Source organism: Acomys minous (assembly GCF_964271855.1).
Source record: "Acomys minous genome assembly, chromosome: 8".
Taxonomy (NCBI): Eukaryota; Metazoa; Chordata; class Mammalia; order Rodentia; family Muridae; genus Acomys; species Acomys minous.
In genome coordinates this window covers 101,368,629-101,381,952 of record NC_140489.1, presented here as the reverse complement: position 1 = coordinate 101,381,952, position 13,324 = coordinate 101,368,629, and the positions used below count along the sequence as shown (strand labels likewise).

General features: G+C 43.3%; 1 protein-coding gene and 1 pseudogene across 8 annotated transcripts in view; both read right to left on the bottom strand.

Annotated features, from left to right (window-relative positions):
* The window catches only part of DTNB (dystrobrevin beta), a 216,508-nt gene that overhangs the window by 179,039 nt on the left and 24,145 nt on the right, over nt 1-13,324 (bottom strand). For all 7 annotated transcript variants that reach the window (XR_014781191.1, XR_014781192.1, XR_014781193.1 and 4 more), the window contains exons 3-4: nt 8,422-8,502; nt 1,255-1,468 (exon numbers count right to left, since the gene is read on the bottom strand). Coding sequence is in view for 2 of the 7 variants with exons in the window: in XM_084792601.1 (XP_084648727.1) it covers nt 1,255-1,468; nt 8,422-8,502 (295 nt within the window). In the remaining 5 variants the exon portion in view is untranslated. The remainder of the gene's footprint in view (nt 1-1,254; nt 1,469-8,421; nt 8,503-13,324) is intronic.
* Nucleotides 5,206-5,445, bottom strand: LOC311603582 (host cell factor C1 regulator 1-like; annotated as a pseudogene). Its single transcript has one exon. The product of its transcript is annotated as a host cell factor C1 regulator 1-like (transcript).

The window sequence follows — 13,324 nt, the reverse complement described above, 5'->3', positions numbered from 1 at the left end:
CCTTCTTTCTGTGTGACTGGTGGGTACTCAAATTACAATTCCAGGACTACACGTGTACACCAGAATGCCAGGGGATTACACTGAGCTCCTGAGGCCTTTGACAAAACACTTTTTCATAAAACTGAGCCTCCCCCAGCACAGAATCAGAGTTTTTAACCCACACTCACCTTTTTAGGTATTAAAGTAATTTTTATTACTACATTTTAAAAATTATTTCTTGAACTGATTTGTGTACTGTCAGCCTGGAACTGGCTGAGTCACTGGATCAGGGTCATAATGAGATGCTACAAAGAATAACAATTCTACCAAGGGTTTTAGATCACAAGAACGGGTCATTAGGATAAGATTAACTTACAGATCCATAACACACACACACTCCTGTTCTTTTAAAGACTTTAGGATTCTGGGACTTTTACCTATTAAAGACTCATTCTTTAAAACTCAAATTTCTTTATTTAATTTTCTAACAAATGGGCTAAATAAACATATTATGAATCTTAGAAAAGCCTAAAATGTGAACTGGCTTTAACACATCCATACTTTGTCACTAATTCAATGAATTTTTGATACTATTATGTGCAAGTAATATGATTTTACTAGCATATAAATGTAACATAAATCTATAGAGAAAAACAAAGCAAAGAGAATCTATCCATCCAAATCCAATGGTCAATACAACAACAGTGAGGAGAAACTGGAACTCTTGGTACCTGGAACAGAACCATTTCTCCACATTCCATTCTTTATTTAGAATTTGTTTTGTTTTGCTTTATTTTTTTATAGTAGAGGAAATCATTTCCAGTTTAACTGTGATACACTAAGTAGTTTCTTGCTCTTGTTGTAAAGTCACAGTGTATTAAATTGAAAAAGTCTGAAATAGATTCTTAGATGTTTATGAAAAGAAAACTTCAATCCAAAGGCACTTGGTGATACAGAGTAAAGAAAGATTAGCCTTAAAATCCAATAGACAGGCACATCACTACGTTCCCAGCTTAAGCATTTAATTTTTGGAGAGGGAAACAATCTGCTAAAGTGCCTATCATTTTACCAGACACTGACTCACGTGGTGATTCCCCATGTATTACAGAGCTCTGTCTGAGGCATGCCAGAGGACAGCAAGCGACTGACCAGAAGGCAGGAACGTCTTACATGACTAACTCACCCCTACCTGGCTCTAAGCTGACAACAGCTAGCAAGGCAGTGTGGGGAGGGGCGATGAGGGGGTGGGCACAAGTGGCCATGAGCACTACTAGCCTGTCATAGGCGGCAATCATGAAGTTGAGGAGGAGACTGATGGACTGCTCCACACTGATCTGGTGAGTAGACGGAAGGCGCTTGTTCAGCTGATAGTAGATGGAGGAGATGACGGTCTCCAGGCGGGACACGCTGATCTCAGTGGTGTGGTCCAGGGTGTTAAGGCCGTTGTCTCGGAAAGCTTCAATCATGTTCCAGATATCAACGAGATGAACTATTCAAATGAAACAAACTGTCAATATTTTATATTTAAACTGATCAGCTAATTTTTTAAGCTTAAAATAAGAAACTCTTTATCCAACACTGAGAAACGATCCCATGACAGGACACAATGTTTGTTCGGGACATGGAGGGAGCTACCCAGAACAAGGCTGACCACCCGTGACTTCATTCGAGTAATTGGTGTTTCAGGTCTTTGTAAATAGTGACTCCTGTGACTTTTCTTGGCCAATAATATGAAAGGAAGAGTGTAAATAATCACTCAAGGGGCTGGAGAGATGGCTCAGTGGTTAAGAGCACTGGCTGCTCTTCCAGAGAACCTGCGCTCAGTTCCCAGCACCCACCCAACAGCTCACAACCATCTGTAACTCCAGTTCCAGGGGGATCTGGTATCTTCACACAGACATGCAGGCAAAAATACCAATGTACATTAAAAAAACAAAACTCTAATAATAAAGAATTACTCATAAGAACACTCCCTTTTTACAAGTTTCTGTTGTATTTATTTGAGTGTAGGGCTGTTGATACATACATGGGTGGATATGCGAATGTCACAGCCCATGTGTGAAGGTCAAAACACAATCCTTAAGAGTTGCTTCTCTCCTTCCACCATATGGGTTCTGGGAATTGACTCAGGTCATCAGGCTTGGTGACAAGTGCCCCTACCCACTGAGCCAGCCCAATCTTCGGCTTGTTTAGCAATTTGCCACATTATCCCAAATCATCTTTATTTATAATATTAGTCTGGCAACTTCAGCAACATTTGGCATCTCAAATTTTTTCTCTCTATGGCCCTAACAAAAAGTATAACTGTATTAAGTAAAACTCTACATGCTGTGCAACCAACTGGAGGCACCCAAACAATGTATCCTAAAAACAAATTTATTTTTGTTTTAAACTGTAACCAGTTATTAGACAGCTACCTCACTAGGTCAAACCTCCCCCTGAATAAGTAAAAAGCATAAGTAAAACATTTTTTAAAACCTGTTCAATACATTGGTGTCTGGGGGCTGGGATGAAGAGCACTCAGTCAGACCTCTATTTTTCAAAAGAAGGGATAGACATCACTTTAGAAGAGCAATTATTAAGAAGACATGACTTGGGGCTGGAGAGATGGCTCAGTGGTTAAGGGCACTGTATGCTCTTCCAAAGGACCCAGGGTTCAATTCCGAGCACCCACATGGCAGCTCACAACTCTCTGTAACTTCAGTTCCAAGGGATCTGACACCCTCACACCAAAGCACATGAAATAAAATTAAATAAATTTTAGAGAAGAAGAAGAGGAGGAGGAAGGAAGGAAGGAAGGAAGGAGGGAGGGAGGGAGGGAGGGAGGAGGAGATGACTTCAGGTAACAGAGGAAGCAGAATCTCTCCACCTGGCAAAACCATTACAGAAACAAAGAGCCAATGCTGGTGTTAATGGGGAAAGGTGGAAAACTTCTGCAAGAGTCTAAACAAGTCACTCAGGTATAAGCAATCAAAAGAAAAATAGACACACTGCATTTTTAATAATCTCTTGTTTTTCAAAAATACTTAAAAAATAAATACAAAGGTGAAGCCAGGCACAGTGGTGTACACCAGTAATCCCAGCACTCAGGGAGACAGAGACAGGTGGATCTCTGTGAGTTTGACAGCAGCCTGGTCTACAAAGTGACTCCAGGACAGCCAAGGCTACATAGAAAAACCCTGTCTCAAAAAAACAAAATAAATAAGTAAGTAAGTAAGAATGGTGAAAGGAACTCGGGTGTGGTGGTTCATGCCTGCAATCCCAGCACTCAGCAAAGTGTTATGAATTCAAAGCCTGCTTAGGCTCAGATACAGATAGTATCAAAAAACAGTCATGGTGAGTGACTGGGGAAGACACACTGTCCTCTGATCTGCACAGGGCATAGCGGACATGAGCACCTGTATGTACAAATGCACACAGGTATAGAACGCACACAAAGACATCTTTTAGTGCATGTGGTGGCACATATCTGATATCCCAGAACTTGGAAAATAAAGACAAGAGGATCAGAAGTTCAAGGTTATCCTCAGCTACATAGGGGATTTCAAGTTATTCTTAGGGGAAAGGGAGAGAGACAGACAGACAGAGACAGAGAGACAGAGACAGAGAGGCAGAGAGAGACAGAGACAGAGACAGAGAGGCAGAGAGAGAGAGACAGAGAAAGACAGAGAGAGACAGAGACAGAGAGAGGCAGAAACAGAGAGAGATAGAGGCAGAGAGAGACAGGCAGGCAGACAGACAGACAGACAGAGACAGAGACAGAGAGACAGAAGGAGAGAGACAGAGAGGGAGAGGGAGAGAGACAGACAGACAGAAAGACAGAGACAGAGAGACAGAGACAGACACACAGAAAGGCAAAGGCACACAAAGAGGTGTAGGGGTGGGGGGTGGGGGGTGCAAAGGCTGGACCTGATGGATAATCACTGAGTAAGAACACTTACTGTGCAAACACCAGGACCTTGAGTCCAAATCGGAGCACAGCTTGCACCAGAGTCTAGCTGTACAAAAACTATTACAGAAAAACACCACCAATCAAATGGCAGAGTACAAGTAAGCAGTCGTGTGTTGCCCAACCACAACAGATACAGTTAGATGGTAACTCCTACACCTCGGGCTCAGTGAACAACACAGAATATGGGGTGGGAAGATTGCAAGAGTCAGAGGACCAGCATGTCAGCTGTGAGAGCGTACCTTCTAGCTATGACAGGAAAGCCACTCCATGAAGTCTTAACAACACGGCTGCCTAAACAAGGCCCGAACAAGGCCAACAGACATGCAAACACAGAAGAAAGATATCTCGCGAGGCCTGGGCCCTGGGCAAGGAACTATAGACAACTAGGGAATACCAACAACGGCGGAACTAGTCGCCCCTGGGCAAGTGGCCACAAACCGAAGAGTCAGCTCTGAAATATATATACACAAGCAACATTGTGTAGACTGGGCAGACTGTATTTATAGACCTAGGAGTACACACACACAACCACAACACCACCAGCAATTAAAGAAAATGAGGCCATAAATTTGAGAGATATAGGAGGGTCGGTACATGGAAACAATCAGAGAGAGAAAAGAAAAGGGGGGAACAAACTCAATGAAGAATATAACTTTTTCAAAAAAAGTATGTATATGAATGCTTTGCATGTGTGCATGTCTGTGCATGATGAGCACGCAGTGTCCTCGGATGTCAAAGGGCAGAAAAGAGAGTCCAGTCTCCTAGAACTGAAGTTACAGACAGCTGTGAGCCACCATGTGGATGCTGGGAATGGAACCCACGTCTGTTGGAAGAACAGCCAGTGCTTTTAACTGCTGAGCCATGTCTCCAACTGCCTCAGGACTTACTATAAAGCTATAAGGATGGTTATCACTTGGAAACCATCCTGTGTTCCCTGGGTACCAGGACAGACCCAGGAAACAGAAAGGTTGTCAACTGATGTTCTCGCGTGAGAACACTACTACGAACCATCTTGTACTTGTCTCCTTTTTTTTTTAATTGTATATCTTTCATTTACTTTTTTTTTTCAACAGCTCACAAATATTTATTCACTAATGGGGTGATACTTTCTCCCTTCCCCAGGTTACCGTCCCTCCCACTGAGCTCAGTATCATGTCAGAGGAAGGTCCTGGTGCCCAGGCACCTGGTTTGGAGAAGGAGCTCATCCTTCTCCTGGGGTTGCTGGTCTTTGTTGTCCAGAACAAGGTGGGAGGGGGACCACTGGCCATCTGCACTCAGAGTTCTATGATGTCCCCAGCTGGGGTTGCAGGGTAGTAGGACTTGGGGTATCTCCCAGCCTCAGCAGCCTGAGGGCCTCTGAGATCAGGCTCCCAGGATAATACCAGAGAAGCAGCTCTAGGCAGGGGCTCCTGAGTGGTGGCAGGGCTTGGGGAAAGTCACAGGGGGACTGCAGTAGGATGGTCATTATATAGGCTGAGTCCGAAGAAGTGGGTGGCCATATTCTCCTCGGACAGGAACTGCTTGTGCAAGGGTTCCCTGGCGTTCAGGCCTCAAGTCACCCCAGTGGTGGCCCATGGGTCCTGACTTGGGGGGGCTTGCTACAGGGGCTATTGTAGGATCATTATGGTTTGGGGTCCTCTCTTCACTTACTTTTATTGTATGAATATTTTGCCTGGCATGTGTGTCTGTTTGCCACATGTGTGCCCGATCTTCGTGGAGATCAGAAAAAGGTATCAGAACCCCTGGAACAGGAGTTACAAATAGCTGTGAGACAGTGTGGGTGCTGGGAATCAAATGCAGGCCCTCTGCAAGAGCAGCCAGTGCTCTTAACCACACAGCCATCTCCTCAGCCTCTGTATTCTTCTCCTAATGAATGAATATGAGGATCTTTGGCAGGAAAAGAAAAAATGATGCCGTTTCAATAAACAGTATAAGAACAACAGAACACACACAACACTGAAAATTATTTTCATTTATGCTGTACAACCACATACAGAAAAATTCACAGTAGAATGTACAACACACAAGGAAGGAAAAGAATACAATTTTTAGGACATTACTCTGGTGGTTTGAATAAGAATGGACCCATAGGCTAATATATCGGAACACTTGGTCCACAGCTGACTAAATTATTTGGGAAGGATAAAGAGGCTTGACCTTGGTGGAGGAGGCATGTCACTGGGAGTGGCTGCTGAGGTGTCAAACCCCACGTCTTTCCCATTTAGCTCTCTGCCTCATGTCCGCCCCCGCACCATGCCTGGCTGGCTGCTGCCATGCTCCCAGGCGCGATGGACATAAGCTCATGCTTTGAAGCTGAGAGACTCCAGTAACCATTTCTTGTATGAACTGCCTCTGTCACGGTATCTTAGCAGAGCAACAGAAAAGTGACTAAGGCTTACAACACTCTAGACACAGGCCACAATCTCCCAAGAATAAATCTAAGAAAAATTATATAAACTCTCAGACAGTTGCTCTAAGATGGTGGTTCTCAAGCACTCTGACCACAACCAACACCCACCCACAGATATACTTAATACCAATCAATCTCGGCCTTTCTCTCTCTCTCTCCCACTCCCTCTTGTACATGCACATGCACACACACATCTAGATACACAAAAGTTTCAAAAGCGCCTTTTTTTACTGCCCTCGCTACACTCTGGTAGCTCCTTTTCCTCTAGTCTTCTTTTGTAAAACTCACTTTACATTGGCCACATCCCATCAAAAGCAACTTCATGAAGCACTAATGGGCCATCACCCATAATTTGAAAATTAATGCTTTGGGAAATGACAATGTAAGAAACATGGCTGCAATCCAAGATGGCATGATAAGCTCTAGGAATTTAGGATTTATAGCTCTTTTTTTATGGAGACAGGGTCTCACTAAGTAGGCCTGGCTACCATGGAACATGAAACCAGGCTGGTCCTTGAATTCAGAGATCCGTCTACCTTCAAGGTGTGCACCACCCAACCCAAAACCTGGCAGGATATTTAATGCTTTTTTTAAAGATTAATTTATTTATATGTGGGTGTTTTATCTGCATGCATATCTACCGCACACCAGAACTGATGTTGTAGACTTGTAAGCTGGGAATTGAACTCAGGACCTCTAGAAAAGCAACCAACGCTCTTTAACACTGAGGCATCTCTCCACCCATCCCACCTCATTTCAAGGATTTATTTATGTATGTATATGGGAAATATTTTTAAATCTTAGCATCTGACAGAAGTTATTAAATGTAAAATGACTTTGCTAGAGTCACTTGTTTATAATAAATAGTGCCAGGCATGGTGGCGCACGCCTTCAGTCTCAGCACTCGGAAGGCAGAGGCAGGAAGATCACTGTGAGTTCAAGGCCAGCCTGGTCTATAAAGCGAGTCTAGGACAGCCAGGGCTACACAGAGAAACCCTGTCTCAAAAAACCAAAAAAGAAAAAGAAATAAATAATAAGGTCCAGCCTTTGAAAACATACTTTCCAGTTCTTAGACTAATGTGTTTTCCATTATACTAACCAGCCAGCCTTCATTCGTACATGTGCATCCAAGAATACAGCAATTCTGGAACAACTCATCTTCACAGGCAGTAAAAGAATATGTATGTGTACATATATCTGTACAGATCTTATCTAATAATGCACATGGTAGCTGTTACTTATTAAAATGAGTTGATTTGTACTATACTAAATTTAATCAGTTTTTACTGTATCTATATCAAAACATCAAAGCTTTTCTTTCAGAAACTAGTAACTATGCTAATTTTGTATAAAAGCTTTTATCCTACTTAAATAACATTAATATTATGTCATCTCAGAACCTGTAACTAATTCCAAGTCCCAGTAACCAGAGCAGGCTCAACAGCGCAGGGAGCAAAGGCAAGCACACAAACACTGAGGACCTGAGCTTGGTTTCTGGAACCTACATGGTGGAAAGCGAGCAATGACTCCTAAAAGATGTCCTCTGCCCTCTGTGAACTATAGTGTGAGCATACGGACATACACTTACACACACACAAAATAAAAATGTAATTAGAAACCCCACATTCTAGCAACATTACTTACAGCATTATCAATTTTGTTAAACATGTTAAGAGACACAGGAATAAAATGACAAATTCATTCCATTTATAAAGCTTATATTCTGATATTTAAGACAAGCAGCATTAACTGGGGCTGGAGAGATGGCTCAGTGCCTAAGAGCACTTACTGCTCTTCCACAGGACCCTTATTCAGATGCCAGCACCCATGTCAGGTGGCTCACAACTGCTTATAACCCCAGCTCCAAGGGACCGTATGCTTCTGGCCTCTGGGGCACCTGCACCTGTGTGCACAAACTCACATACAGACAAACACACATAATTTTAAAATAATAAAAATAAATTATTTATGAAAAGATAAACAGAATTCAACAACCTTACAATACGCCTGGAAGATATTGAAATTATTTCATAATACCAGGAGCCCTATTTAGCCATCGAAGAGATAAGAAATGACTTACGGTTGCACCGCTTCTGTACAAATCGTAATTTGCAAGCTGTTCTGTAAGTTGATAGTCGTATGACATCAAAATTCTGAGCCCCTGAGAAAAGGACAGAGTGAAAAAGTGAGCTGTACCGATCGTTCCATCGCTGTATGGCAGAAGTGCAGGTCACTGTGATGGTCACGGGAAAGGAAAGGTGACGAGGCACCTGCACATGCCCACTACATGCCAAGGTGCTGCCCACAGTTCTGCCTTCTGCTAGGCAGGGGAGCTCTGAGAGGAGGAACACTCAGTGTCTCAGTCAACGACCTGCAGGGTTAGAAAAGGGCAGCAGGGTGTGAAGTAGAAGAGAGTCAAGAAGGTAAACTCCACGCCAGGCAGAGTGTGGCTGAGGCAGGAGAACTGCCACAAGCTCGTGGCCAGCCTGGGCCAGTGAGAACCACTTCCATAGGTGGGGGGATAGAGACAAGAAGAGGTCCCTCAACAGAACTTGTCTGTGGCCATGGTTTGTTGGAAACTGGACTAGCTAACCCTGCTTCCTGTACAGCAGCCAGCCCTTTTCTATAACTGGTCACAATGCCATTCCTTTGTTGATAATATGCTATACTCCTTCCCACAAAACTGCCACCACCACCTCAAGCGCCAGGGACTGAATCCAGGGACTACACCAGGCAAGTGCTCTGCTGCAGAGCTACATCCCCAGACCATTCTTTATTCAACCAAGTCTTTTTTTTTAATATATTTTATTAATTTATTCATATTACATCTCAATTGTTATCCCATCCCTTGTATCCTCCCATTCCTCCCTCCCTCCCATTTCCCCCTACTCCCCTCCCCTATGACTGTGACTGAGGGGGACCTCCTCACCCTGTATATGCTCATAGGGTATCAAGTCTCTTCTTAGTAGCCTGCTATCCTTCCTCTGAGTGCCACCAGGTCTCCCCATCCCGGGGACGTTGTCAATTATAGGGCACCAGAGTTCGTGTGAAAGTCAGACCCCACTTTCCACTCAACTGTGGAGAATGTCCTGTCCGTTGGCTAGACCTAGATAGGGGTTCGAAGTTTACTGCACGTACTGTCCTTGGCTGGTGTCATAGTTTGAGCAGGACCCTAAGCAGCACTGGCTACTTACTATGTACCCAGCCTGGCTCAACCTTCTTTGTCTCATGGCCCTGAGTACTGCAATTACAAGCATGGAGGAGCACTACAGCTCACTGTATCTTCCTATCAAGAAGTAAAAATTGCTCTGTGAGTTCGAGGCCAGCCTGGTCTACAAAGCATGTCCAGGAAAGCCAAGGATACATAGAGAAACCCTGCCTCGAAAAACCAAAAAAGAAAAAGAAGTTAAAAAAAAAATTTTAAGACTTCTTTATTTGTTAGGCATAGTGTTCTGCCTGCATATACACCTGCAAGCCAAAAGAGACTTCAGATCACATTATAGATTATTGTCAGACACCATGTGGTTGCTGGGAATTGAACTCGGGACCTGTGGATGAGCAGTCAGTGCTCTTAACCTCTGAGCCATCTCTCCAGCCCAACACACATCTTTAATCACAGCACTAAAGGAGGCAGAGACAAGCAGGCAACATACAAACATATAAGATAAAAATAAAGTTAAAAAAAAAAAAAGAACCAGAGGCAGGAATAGTGGCGCATGGCTGTAATCTCAACATCTGAAAGGCAGATTAAGAAGAGGATTGCCATATGAGCTCCAATGAGACCCTATTTAAAATATAATAAAGAAATAAACCCACCCACCAAAGGAAGAAGCAGACATATTGGGGAGGGAGTGCAGAAGACACACTACTCGCTCCCTATCTCTCACCACACAGTACTCTCTGCCACCTGAGGACCATGCCAGCAAAAAGATCATCTTCAGATATGACCCTGCAACTTAGGCCAGAAGCATAAGCCAAAATAAACTTTTCCTTTATAACTTTTCTGCAGCATGTTATTAGAACCAGCAATGGACTAAAACATAGAGTTCATATAACACTGTGTCTGCGCTGCCTAAACTATTGTAAGCATTTCAAAGAACTTTTTTCACAAGAATAGTAGTATAAGGCCAGTGAAGTGGTTCGTCAGGTACTAACTCTCAGCAACCCAAACGTGAAGGAGAAGCCTGACCGCAGAAGGCTGCGCTCTGGCCTCAGCTGCGTGCTGTGGCTTACACGACTGCACAGGTGCAGCATCAGCATCTTTCCCCGTGGCAGGATGAAGTCCTGGAATGAAGACTGCTCAAAGGTAACTGCCTCAGTGAATTAACTAGGAAAAATGAAGATAAACTTCACAAAGAGAAGCGTAAGAGGCACAGGCTTGCTTCCCCTAGATTTTAAAATATCTGGAGTTAGGGACTGTTGAGATAGCTCAAGAGTTAAGAGCACTTTCTGCTCTTGCAGAGTTCAGCTCTCAGCATCCACATTAGGTGGCTCACAACCACTTACCAACTATTGTGCCAGGGAATTCAAAGCCCTCTTCTGGCACTCACACAGCTACACATATGCATATTTTTTAAGTCTGGAGTTAAAAAAAACAACAAAATATAAAAAAATATATATATAGCAAGTAAAAAATGAAATAATCAAATGGATTGTATTCCCCAAAATTTGATTATAAAAATAATAACAAGTTTTAAAAGACAGTGTGTTCTTCATAAAAAAGGTACCCTACAATAGCCTAATGAGCCGTTATAAACGTTAATAAGCTTGAACTTTGTTTTAATTGATGCTATAACTTCTAGGGTGTAGAGGGATTTTAATCCAGCAACATGGCTACTCTGGCTGGAATACAGACACGTATTTAGTATACACCTTTAATCCCAAATAATGATGGTAAATTTAATTTAGTTTGTTTCAAAAGTGATGTCTAACTGAGGTTAGACAAAGTGATGAGTCAGAGAAAGATTTGACAGAATGAGTCAGGATAGGACAGACCCAACTCTCACCAGAAGGGACAGGAAAAAGAGGACTTTGGAGCACAGCACAGAGAGAAAGAGGGAAGGTGTAGAGGGAGACAATATTACCAGGAGAGCTTTACAGAGACAGTTGAAGAGAGAACAAGCTAGACACAGGTGAAGACGGAACGATCCAGAGAATGAGAAGGAGCCAGGAGATTAGAACAGATTGCCTAAGTTGTATAAGGCCAAGCAGAGCAATTGAGACGGAAGCTGAGAGAAGCCAGTTTGAATCACTCAGCTTGGAGAGGAGTTTTGAACCAAACAGCTGAGTTAAACCAGCCAGCTAGAATTCAGAAAGAGCTAGAAAGGGTGAGCATATTCAGAAGTTAAGTCTCAGAGGCTAAAAACATTCTAGGCCTAGAGCAGATTATACAGAGGCTAGAAGCTTCCAGGACTAGGCCTAGGGTAGCAGATAGACACAGTAAGCATCCGAGACTACAATTAAACCAGGTGAATAAAAGCTAATTTTACATAGGGTAACCCCCCCCCCCAAAAAGATCACAATCAAGTAAATAAAAAGTTGTGAAATGGAAGTTCAATTCCCCCAAGAGAAAACATGAAAGAAGGAAAATACTAAGAAAGGACTAAACTGGGCTGAGGAGACAGCTTAGTCAATCAGGTGCTTGCTCTGCAAGCATGAGGAGCTGAGTTCAGTCCTCGGCATCCATGTAAGAAGCCAGGCATGGTAGTAAACACTTGTAATACCAGTGCAGGGGCGCAAAGACAAGACACATCCTTGGAACCCACTAGCCAGCTAGCCTATGATCCCTAAGCCCCAGTCCCACTGAGAGCCTCTGTCAAAAAAATAAAACAAAGCAAAATAGGTGGGAACAACAGCCAAGATTGACCTCTGGCCTCCACACACATGTACATTTACAGACACATGCTCCTGTTCTCACACACAGAAGCAGGCAGACACACACAACAAGTACAAAGTCATAAAAAATAGAATTTGTTAATATTCCTATAAAGAGGCTGAACAGAATAAGGCAGTGATGAGGCTAAGGCTGCCACAAGGGATTCCTCGTCCCTACCCTTGGCGCTGAATACTGATCCTGAGGCCTCACCGTTCACTAGGCAAGAACTCTGCCACTACACTACACCACCAGCTCCAGATTTTAAGACACTCTAACTTATGCTGTTTATAGGAGACGAACACTAGGCATGATACACAGAAGAAACCTAGCAGGAACGCAATGGAGTCATGCAATGGGAATTCTAAATGCTTGTGAAAATGCTCCAAGAAAACAAGAGTTTGTGACCTCAGTTTCTTCAAAACACAATTATTCTTGAATTGTGCTTTGAAGCCCCTCCCAGATGCAGCATATAGGAGTGAGTTTACTTCAAATTACTCATTACAACTAGCTACTGTTATTTGTTTATATGCCTCCATGGAATAACATGGTTTTGCTGGTGCAGCCTACCTGCCGCATGTGTGTGGCCTGTGTGGTTGGACACTTTACTCATGTGATTCCTCTCCATAAAACTGGCTGATGGTCTGAGTAACATTGGCTCCATTTTCCCAGGTCAACCACCAATAAAGCAGCAAACAGAAGAGAAGAAAATAGCTACCTATACAGGCTGAGCATCCCTAATTTGAAATCTATAAATTTCTGAGCTAGCATATCATTCATAGCTAAAGAAAAATAATAATTACAAAAGGTTGGCAAGGTGGCTCAGCAGGTGAAGGCGCCCACCACCAAGCCTGATAACAGGAGTTCAATCCCTGGAATCCACGAGATCTGATTCCCACAGGCTGTCCTTGCACCTTAGGGTACATCAGTACACATACACAAGAAAAATAGGTAAATGGAGTTTTTTGTTTTTGTTTTTGAGGCAGGGTTTCTATGTGTAGCCTTGGCTGTCCTGGACTCACTTTGTAGACTAGGCTGGCCTCGAACTCGCAGCAATCCACCTGCCTCTGCCTCCCGATTTCTGGAATTAAGGGCGTGTGCCACCATGCCC